This window comes from Drosophila virilis, unplaced genomic scaffold (genome assembly GCF_030788295.1).
Source record: "Drosophila virilis strain 15010-1051.87 unplaced genomic scaffold, Dvir_AGI_RSII-ME tig00001837, whole genome shotgun sequence".
Lineage (NCBI taxonomy): Eukaryota > Metazoa > Arthropoda > Insecta > Diptera > Drosophilidae > Drosophila > Drosophila virilis.
Genome location: NW_027212861.1, coordinates 113,238 through 123,943, shown reverse-complemented (window position 1 = coordinate 123,943; position 10,706 = coordinate 113,238). Strand labels below are relative to the sequence as shown.

Genomic DNA, 10,706 nt, shown 5'->3' with positions numbered 1-10,706 from the left:
CTGAGCCCATCTGGGATCGAATTAGTGAGTGAGTCTGTCTCACTGAGTGACTCTCTCACACTGAGTGAGGGTCAGTCAATGCTGTGTTCACACTAGCACTGAACTGGCATGAACATTCTCCCCCCCTGGCAATATGCAGATTGCAAGAATTCCTATTGCGTGCAAGTGCCAGAGAGTATCCGTCCAAACTTGCTATTTTGAGCCATCGGCAGACCATCTTGGCTCGGGAGGATACCTGGTAGGATAATGTCTGGGTAGACGTCGGCGCCGACTACCAAAGGGACTGGAGATGGACGGAACCATTCGTTGTCCGCCAAAGCGACGTTGCTGAACGGGTCCTTCATGTCCGCTCTGATGGCTCGGGCTGGTGTTATGCAGCTGAGTTGCGGGTCAGCCATTAAGACCACTTCTCGAGACATCTGAGTTGTCTTGGAGCGTAGCACGGCTGTGCACGCTCTTTCTGCGCCAATGCGTGTGACGGAAAGGCCATAGGCCCTTGCCACGGCTGCTTTAATGCGGCTTACTGAACAACATGGATCGATCAGAGCCCGAGGGTCTTTTTCTGGTGTCGAGCAGCACTATGGCGGTGGGCAATATACTGACCCCCTTGTGCTGGAGAAGGGACGCATGCGACGTCCGTATAGTAGCACGTCTCGGGCTTGGGGGTGATGTGCCGCTGGAGGGCGAGGAGCCAGAAGCTCTTCTTGTGGGCCTGTTGTCTGGCCGAGAGGGTCGAGCGCTACGGGGATCACGCATGTGGAGTAAGGTGTGGTGGTCCTTTTAGCAAATTTGCACTTGGCTCCACTGCGGCATGATTCCCCTGAATGCTGATGAGCCAGGCAGTTGGAGCAATATTTGTTAATTAACACGGCTCGGAGACGCTTCTCGGGCGTGAGCTTCAAGAAGCGCTGACACTTGCGTAGTGCATGGATGCCTCTACACACCCGGCATCTAAAAGAGTCCGTTCCTTGACGTTGATTGGATGCCTTCGTTGACGGTGCCATGCTGGTTCTCTACAGAGGAGTGAACTGGAGAATAAGATGTAGGACAGGTGTTATTATATGATGATTTTGTTTTGAAAAAGGGATTAGTTGCTTTTAAGGATTAGTCGGTGGTGCTATTTGCCTCAGTAGGAAGAAGGACTAATTTGGCTATTGGCCTTCGGATGACACCACGAGCGGTAAGCATGTCCACTACGCGGACCTTGTCATCTGTGCCTGGGCAAGCCAGCTGGACTCGGCCAAGGCGCCATTCATTTATTGGTATGTTATCTTCCTTGATAATCACCATATCACCGACTTGGAGATCCCTTGTAGGGGACTGTCATTTGTTTCGCTTATGGAGCTCTTTCAAATACTCGTTCTTCCACCGTAAGCAAAATTGCTGGTGGAGCGCTTTGAGTCGCTGCCAGCGGTTAATTATAGAAATAGCGTCTTCTTTGATTACTGGCTCGTTAGTTGACAGAAGAGGGTCACCAACTAGGAAGTGGTTTGGACTTAGAGCCAATAAATCAGTCGGATCTTCCGACATTGGAGAGATTGGCCTGGAGTAAAGGCAGGCTTCAATCTTGGAAAGGAGAGTCGCGAACTCCACAAATGTATAATATAGAAGTGGATCTTAAAGCTTTTCACACCTGCTTCCCACAATCCGCCCATGTGAGGAGCGCCAGGAGGATTGAATTGCCAACACAAATTTTGATGGCTCTGCTTAGATAATATGAGCTTTTTGGTCGCTTGCAAGAAATCTCTCGAAAGAACGGATGACGCTCCACAGATGTTTCCCATTATCTGAGTACATCAGTTGTGGAAGATCTATTGCATGAAAATCTTTGCTCGAACTATCACAGGTGCTAGCCATCCAGCAGGATCGAACAATTTCGCTATCTGTGATAGTGTTTCACGTTTAGTGAGCGAAGGCAGAGATACCATTTTGGACGGAGCAAAGAAAAACTGGTCTGTTGTGGCTTGCCATCGAATGCCTAGCGATTTAGCGACGCTGGCCTCTTCGATTTCTAAGAAATCCGCATACAGTAAGTGGTCCCTTGGTATTCCTTTTAACACTTCCTTTGTGTTAGATGTTCACTTTCTCAGAGGGAACCCAGCTTTGTAGAGTGCCATGCGGAGTTCTGCAATGGCTGAAATTGTTTGTGGCTTGTGTGCGCCCCTGCAGAACATCATCGACATACATATAATTTCCAATTATATCGGATTCGATGGGACAATGTTCTCGTATATCACGAGCAAGTTGACGGAGGACCCGGATTGCGAGGTATGGGGCACAGTTTACCCCAAAGGTAACTGTATTGAGTTCGAAGTCGCAAAGTTCTTCGTTCTCATTGCGAAATAGTATTCGTTGGTAGGGCGTATGTCTTGGATCGACCTGGTTTTGCCGATAAATCTTGGTTATATCGGCATTGAAAACGTAGCGGTAGAATCGTCACTTTAGTTTCTGAATCGTCAGATCGGATTGGAGTACTGGTCCCGTGTGTAGGATATCATTTAGACTTTTGCCATTAGAAGACGGGCTGGAGGCATTAAACACAACGCGAACCTTTGTTGTGGTGCTGTCGGGCTTAAAAACAGCATGATGCGGCAGGTAAAAATTATTGGGGCTTCTGTTTGGACAGACTTGTGTCATATGACCTAAGTCGAAGTACTTCCGAATCACGGAGTACTGCTCTTCAAAGGAGGGTTTCTTTTTAAACGATTCTCGTTCTTTAGAAACTGAGCTAGTGCGATAGATCTTGAATGTCCTAAGTCTATGTGATTAGGTTCTTGGAAAGGTAGGGTGACTACATATCTGCCATTCTCGTTCCTTGTTGTTGTTCAAATGAAATTACTCTCACAAAAGGAGTCGGAGCTCTTTACCAGTTTGACTGGAATGTCCTCCACCTCCACCGAAAATAGTTTCCTGGCCCAGCAACGTGCCACATATATTAGGATGGGAGCGGCCCGTTACTATGGACGGTAGGATATCAGCGCCAACCAGCACATCTATCTGCAAGCTCTTGTGGAAATTAGGGTCCGCTAACTGGAGTTTTGGAGGGTTGTCAATTTACTTTCGGGGATCGAACATGATGGTAGATTCCCTGCCAAATGTGGTAGGACTTAGGTTGATGCCTCGATTTGGATACGAGGCTTGGAAGGAGAGCTAATATTAAAATGGCAGAGCTTGCGAGGCTGGGCTGCAACAGCTTGATTTAATCCCGATACTTGTGCCTGTACGGATTTGTACGGCAGCTTTATCAGGTGGAAGAGTCGTTTGGAAATAAATGTTGCCTCTGATCCCGAGTCGATCAGTGCACGAGCTGTATAATTTACACCCAAATGGCGAACATATATAACAGCCATACTTAGGAGAACACCGTGGGTGTTAATTGCAACATAATTGTGATCATTCGTTTGTTGGGATGGAGTGGACTGTATGGATTGATTGGAGGGAGCAGTTGCTTGTGGCATGGAGACTACTGTAGGGCTCAATTGTGGAGTGTCACTACGATGCAAGAGCGTATTGTGACGACCCTTGCACGTAAAACAATTGTGAGCACTTGTGCAATCCCTTAACTGATGACCCCTAGCGAAACAGTTCAAACATAGTTTTTACTGTTTGATGTAAGTTGCCCGTTCGCTGACGGGCATTTGGAAAAATCGTGGGCACAGACGGATAGGGTGATTCTCCCTGGAGCACAATTTGCAGGCTTGCGGCTTGTTAGCGACCTTATTCTCAAATGACTTAAGCCTTCTAGTGGTAGGAGGTTCTGTTCGAACAATTCTGGAGTGCGCTGGAGTATTTGCGCTTGGCTTACGCTCTTCTATCGCTTCTAGAGTGCGATAGCGTTCTAAGAGAAAGGCTTTCATCTCAAGCCAAGATGAGATGTCGTTTTTTCTGGAGGTGGACTGTTCCCATAAGGAGAGTGTTAATTTGGGTAATTTGGAGGAACATAGGAACACGAGGATACAGTCCCAGTTTTCTATGTTGATTTCGGATAACTCCAGAGCTGTTAAGCAACCTTGAATGGTGCTCTGAAGTTCCTTAATTGCCGTTCCAGACTCTTGGGAAATTGGCTGCAGGTTGCAAAGGATCTTGAGCTGGCTGTTGACTAACAATTTTCGGTTCTCAAAACTCTCAGTCAGATTGGCCCAGGCTGATCGGAAGCCATCGTTAGTCAAAGGTGACTTCGATACAATCGCCTGAGCCTCACCGCTGGTTTTCGCATTGAGATGGAATAATTTCTCAACCTCTGATAACCTACGATTATTTATGTAAATTGCGGTAAAGAGGTCTCGAAATGTGGGCCAACGTATGTAATCTCCGCTGAAGATTTCTGTGTCGCAAGGAGGTAAGCGACACCCTGTGGGAACATATGTCGGAATGGTGGACTGAGCTGATGGTCTATTTTGGACGTTAGCGGTATTGATTTGCTCGCTAAGTTTAGCGGCGCATCTCTCATATACCATGTTAGAATAGTAGTACTTGGACTGCATAGCTGAAATGGTTTCCAGTGAACCGGCTTCCGAGATTATTGTTGAGCCGAGCTCGTACTCTTTTTGAACCTTGTCCCACAAGGCTCGCACTGGGTCCCGACGGACCTGGCACGTATAGACAGACGGGTCAGAGCCTCCAGGAGTGTTTATTTTTGCCTCAAACTGACTTAGCCGATCAGTGATAGCAATTAACTTGATTAAGGCCGCGACTGTCATATTTTGGGCCGTTTTGGTATTAGCTCGCGTGGAAAACGGACTAGATCTTGTGCTAATGGTTGCCTTAGTGCGTCCGACTGCAGTGGTCAGGGATGCTTCGCTTTTAGCTTTGGAAGGCGGGTGACTGATTTTTATCAGTGGACTTGACCTCTAACTAAGAGGTGCCTTAACAGTTCCCCTTGGCGTGGACACGGATGATTCGCTTTTAGTCCGGGACGATGTTTCCCTTTCGACACTAACGGCTGCTGTTGGAGACGGAGAAGTTCTGGAGGTGCTTGCGGACGGAACTGCTAATTAATGCTTTGTTTCTTCCCCTTTGCCAGTTGGCATACTAGGCGGAAGCGCTTGGGTAGGAAAACAAAGGTGCTCGTTTCTAGTAGTAGAGGTTGCGATGCTTAAACAAAGAAACACTGGAATGCCGATACAGGTAAATAATCGAGTTTATAATTCGATTGAGATTGCGGAAGATTTAAATAATTTTGCTTAAAATCAAAATTTATTTGATTTAATTAATTCAATTAATACATTTATTTGACTTGGTAATTTAAAAAATACGATTATTTATTAAACACGAGAAATAATAATAAAAAATTCGATGCTCATTTTCGATCATTTTTTTAATATATTAGTCTTTGAATACGGTAACCGTTTGTTTTAATTTTACTTTTTTGTGGTACTTATAAAATACCCATTATTGTGGCTGAATACACACCGCTGACAAATGTAGAACTTCGAAGTTAATGTGTAGTGTTTTTGTTTATTTACAATTAATTAGTTGTATTATTAATCTATTAATTATGATTGTTGTGTCTTGTCTATTAATTAGGAAACAATATTGTGAAGCAACTTGTCGGATTAAGTGCGGAAACGTAATTAAAAAAAAATTTATTTTTTTTTATAGTTAGGAAAGTGCACGAGTGCGTACGTATGAACATACAAAAAATGTTGAAGTGGAATTCTTTTGTAGTTGGAAGTAACTAACACAAAATTTAACTAAACTGTTTTTAGTTTTGTGGTCGGATAAGAGAGTTCTCAGTTGAGAGTGACTGGCGTGTTTTACTTGTGCTCCAAGATTTTTATATATTTTTGCACATTTATCCTGCTTTTTATTTCAAAATTTTGCATATTTCGGTGCTTTCTTTGAAAAGCCTTTATAAACTGTGCAAAGTGTTATCTGTTGTGCAACGTAAGTCTGTTAATTATTGCATTTTATAAAACGCGGCGTCAGTTCCGTGTTTGTTGTTATTGGCTGTTTTGATTCTTTTGGCTTGGTGCTTCCCTGTGCATACACTTGTTTGTGCGTGTGTTCGCTGCATACTTTCTGCTTGTGCATCGCGCTCTCGCAAATTTCGTTCTATTGCTTTTCGTACCAAACAATTTGTTTGTGTACGAATAATTGTTTTTTGAGTGTTTAATTGCTCTATCTTGTGCACCGTTTTCGTTTTGCTCTGCGCTCTCGTAACTTGCATACGCATTTAATTTCATTCAAGCAGGCTGACGATTCTGCACTGTCGCAATTTAATAATTGCTGGCTGTGTGAGAATATGATGCATGCTAAATGTGCAGGTCTCACTGGGCGTGATTGCGACAAGATCGCTGCTATTGCCAAGAAGCGCCCAGAATGCATCGACAAGCAAATTGATTTCTCCAGAATGTATAATTCTGTGAGAAGTCAATTCTTAAAATTAAATAATGTGGCTAAGCAGCTCTCGAGTAATTTTGACTCGAGTTTCGAGTTGCTTGGCAAATATAAATTTGAGTCCCCAACCAATCGCCGGTTGGAGCCTTAACTTTTGCAATTGCCATCTACGTCTGTTCAGACACCTATGACTTTCTTGTCCCATCCTAGCAACTTGGAGGTATCTCCAATGTTGTCTTTATCGCCTTCTCCAAGCGACTGTCCAATTACCCCTGTCTCAACCCCTGTAATTTCTCCACCCCTCGTGAAATATCATCATTCAAAATAAATGTTTCACATGATATGTTCCCAATCATTTGTGATCCCAAATTTTGGCCACCACACATGAGTGTTCATGAGTTCAAGCCTAAAAAGCGTAACCAGACTATCACCCTTCCAGTCCCTTTAAACAGGGTACCATTTCAGCCCCAAAAAACTAACCGCATCTTCTGACCAAATCTTTATTCATTATCAGAATGTCAGAGGTCTCACTTCAAGGCTCAAAAATATTTCCATTGCCAGCACTTCCTTCGATTCGGACATAATAGCATTTTCAGAAACATGGTTAAACTCAACCATATCTGATTTTGAGATTTTACCGAATTACTTTATTTTGTTTAGAAATCATCGGCCGACTCGAGGTGGTGCGGTGTTAATTGCCGTTAAAGCCACTCTCCAGTCTGAACTATTCTCTATAAGTACGCCTACTGACGCTGAGATTGTCTCAGTTAAGGTGTCTTTTCCTACACGGAATACCTATGTAACATGCTCTTATGTCCCAACTTCTTCTGATATTCAAGTTTATATGAATCATATTACTTGTATTAAAGAAGTTTCTTCACACGTGCGGGATGACCTATTAATGGTGTTGGGTGATTTTAATTTGCCGAACATCTCTTGGTCATTATTCACTGCTGAAAATTATCTAGTGCCCTCAGCACAGCACGGTTTTATAGACTACATGCTTAATCTTTCGTTGTTTCAAATCAATTTAATTTCTAATCATATGAATAGATCACTTGACCTTGTATTTGTTAACGACTACCTTATTTCTAATGTGTCTAGGTCCCCTCCTTTATCTCTTCCTGAGAATGTCTATTACCCAACTTTAGAGATTGCAATGCTAAATTGTAATCGCAAAGGAAATTATTCTTTGCCGATTCAGCTAATTTATTCAACCGATTGGTCTTTCTTATATGACTCAGTTGATATGAATACATCCATTAATTTTTTTAATTTTTTAATTCTCAATGCTATGAGAATTATCTAATTCGTTGTAAAAGGCAATTCGCCCGAAATCCGAGAGTTTTAAATTTTGTAAACTTGAAGCGCAAATCTTCAAGTTTGCCATCTTCTTTTTTTCTTAGGATGGATAAAGCTAGCAATGACACTGATTCTGCTAACCTCTTTGCTCAATTTTTCCAATCAACTTACTCTTCAGTCTTTCCTAATACTAATTCTTACCCTTATACTATTTCTTCCGCTAGTTGCTAGTTCTATACCTCCCCCCATTATTTCACTCTCCTCTCTCCTATTAACTATAAACTCTTTAAAATCTTCTTACTCTCCTGGGCCGGACAATATTCCTAGTTGTCTACTCAAGGAGTATAGTTCCTCCCTTTTTGATCCATTGCTAAAGCTTTTTAATCTATCCCTTGAAACTTCTGTCTTTCCATCTCTTTGGAAAGAATCTTATATCATTCCTCTTCACAATAAAGGTGGGAAGTCTGATATACAAAATTACAGGGGCATTGCAAAACTGTCCGCTATTCCTAAATTATTTGAAAAAATAATCACATCGAATTTGCAGCATTTCTGCAAATCAGTTGTTTCCCCTGTTCAACATGGATTCGTAAAGAATCGGTCAACTACGACCAATCTGCTTGAGTTTACTTCCTTGGTTAATGATGCTTTCCTTTCGAAAATGCAAACTGATGTCATTTACACTGACTTCAGTAAGGCGTTTGACTCTGTGCACCATGACATTTTACTTTTTAAACTTGACCGAATAGGTTTTCCTCTGTCCCTTTTACTTTGGATTAATTCTTATTTAAAAGGTTGGACCCAAAGAGTAATACTGAGGTTGACTACCTCTAAAAGGGTTCACGTTACTTCTGGTGTTCCTCAAGGTAGTCATCTTGGACCTTTACACTTCACTCTTTTTATAAATGATCTTCCCTCTGTTATACCACATGCCCGTGTACTCATGTGTGCGGACGATGTGAAACTTTTTCTATCATACACTAACCCCCTACATCATTCTCGTCTACAAGACGATTTGAACGCTATGCAACTTTGGTGTTCGGCCAATCAATTGCATCTAAATTGTTCAAAGTGTATGTTTATGACATTTAATCGTACTACACCTTATCTTGTCAGTTATACAATCGACAATATCCCTTTGCAACGTATACTAACAGTTAAGGATCTAGGCGTTATTTTTGATTCTAAACTCTGTTTCAATCTTCATATAGATACCATTGTTAATGAGGCAAAAGGTGTACTTGGATTCATTAAACGATGGTCTTAAGAGTTCAACGATCCTTTTATAACAAAACTTCTGTACATCTCTCTTGTTCGCCCTATCCTTGAATACTGCTCTTGCATCTGGTCTCCACAGTATAACAACAGCCAGGATCGTATTGAATCTGTTCAGAAGCAATTTCTGCTTTTTGCCTTACGGGGTTTAAATTGGGACCCTAATCTTCGGTTGCCGTCCTACTCCAGCAGACTGCTTCTTCTTAACCTTCCGTCGTTAACCAACCGTAGGACAATCAGTTTTCTTAAAGAAAAAATATGGCGGAAAAATATGGCGGATATTGCCGAATATATATAGAAAGGAAATTTTGTATTTACTTATCATTGCCAAAAAACTTGTGAAGGGGCGATCGGTTTATATATAATCCGGTTTGAAGGACCAATGCTTGTGGGGGTTGCGTCAGATAAATAATCCTTGATTGTTGTTGGTGAAAAAGCACTTTATTAGAATTTTCTGCTGCATGTAACAAACTCTCCTGGTTAAGTGATTTTACATATTTTTGGTTGGAGTGACGGAGGTGGAAAGGAGACCACAAGGAGAGTGCTGAGCGCATCTGGGATCGACTTAGTGAGTGGGTCTCTCTCAGTGAGTGAGTCTGTCTCACTGAGTGACTGTCTCACACTGAGTGAGGCTCAGTTAATGCTGTGTTCACATTAGCACTGAACTGGCATGAACAATATATATACACTATATGAATATATGAACTATCGGTCGAAAATTAAGTTCTTTTATGAAAAAATATTTTGTTTTTCAAGATACCTTCACCTTCAGCATTCATTAGTTTTACTATAGTCCTCATATAAAGGCAAAATCATATACAGATCGGACCACTTTATCATAAAGCTGCAATAGGAACGATCGGTCGAAAATTAAGTTGTATGAAAAAATATTTTGTTTTTCAAGATATCTTGACCAAACTCGGCATTTATTAGTTTTACTCTACTCCTCATATATAGGCAATATCCCTTTAAGATCTGACCACTATTTCATATATCTGCCAATAGAACGATCGGTCGAAAATTAAGTTATTGTATGAAAAATATTTTGTTTTTTCAAGTTATCTTGACCAACCTCGGCATTTTTTAGTTTTGCTATACTCCTCATATAAAGGCAATATCCTATTAAGATCTGACCACTATATCATAAATGTGTCATGGGAACGATCGGTCGAAAATTGGTTTTTGTTGTATGAAAAACATCTTGCTTTTCAAGATATCTTGACCAAACTTGGCATTTATTAGTTTTACTATACTCCTCATATGTAGGCAAAATCATATTAAGATCGGAGCACTATATCATAAAGTTGCCATAAGAACAATCGGTCGAAAATTAAGTTGTATGAAAATATATTTTGTTTTTCAAGATATCTTGACCAAACTCGGTATTTATTAGTTTCACTTTACTCCACATTTATATGCAAAACCACATTAAGATCGGACCACTATATTATAAAGCTGCCATAGGAACGATCGGTCGAAAACTAAATTGTACGAAAAAATATTTCGTTTTTCATGATATCTTGACCAAGCTCGGTATATATTAGTTTCACTTTACTCCACATTTATATGCAAAACCATATTAAGATCGGACCACTATATCATAAAGCTGCCATAGCAACGATCGGTCGAAAATTAAATTGTACGAAAAAATACTTCGTTTTTCAAGATATCTTGACCAAACTCGGTATTTATTAGTTTCACTTTACTCCACATTTATATGCAAAACCACATTAAGATCGGACCACTATATTATAAAGCTGCCATAGGAACGATCGGTCGAAAACTAAATT

General features: G+C 41.3%; 1 protein-coding gene across 1 annotated transcript; it reads right to left on the bottom strand.

Moving 5' to 3' along the window:
* Positions 1-951: 951 nt before the first annotated feature.
* Positions 952-4,700, bottom strand: LOC138911650 (uncharacterized). The gene is made up of 2 exons (XM_070211032.1): positions 3,806-4,700; positions 952-1,028 (listed from the first exon to the last, which is right to left on the bottom strand). Exons 1-2 carry the CDS (start codon positions 4,698-4,700, stop codon positions 952-954), a joined length of 972 nt encoding a protein of 323 aa, XP_070067133.1.
* Positions 4,701-10,706: the final 6,006 nt, after the last annotated feature.

Excerpts from the sequence above, each read along its gene's own strand:
- LOC138911650 (XM_070211032.1), bottom strand. The coding sequence starts at position 4,700 with ATGACAGTCGCGGCCTTAATCAAGTTAATTGCTATCACTGATCGGCTA. Across the intron at positions 1,029-3,805 it reads TCTAGAAGCGATAGAAGAGC|TTCACTCCTCTGTAGAGAAC; the intron begins GTAAGCCAAGCG and ends CTTATTCTCCAG.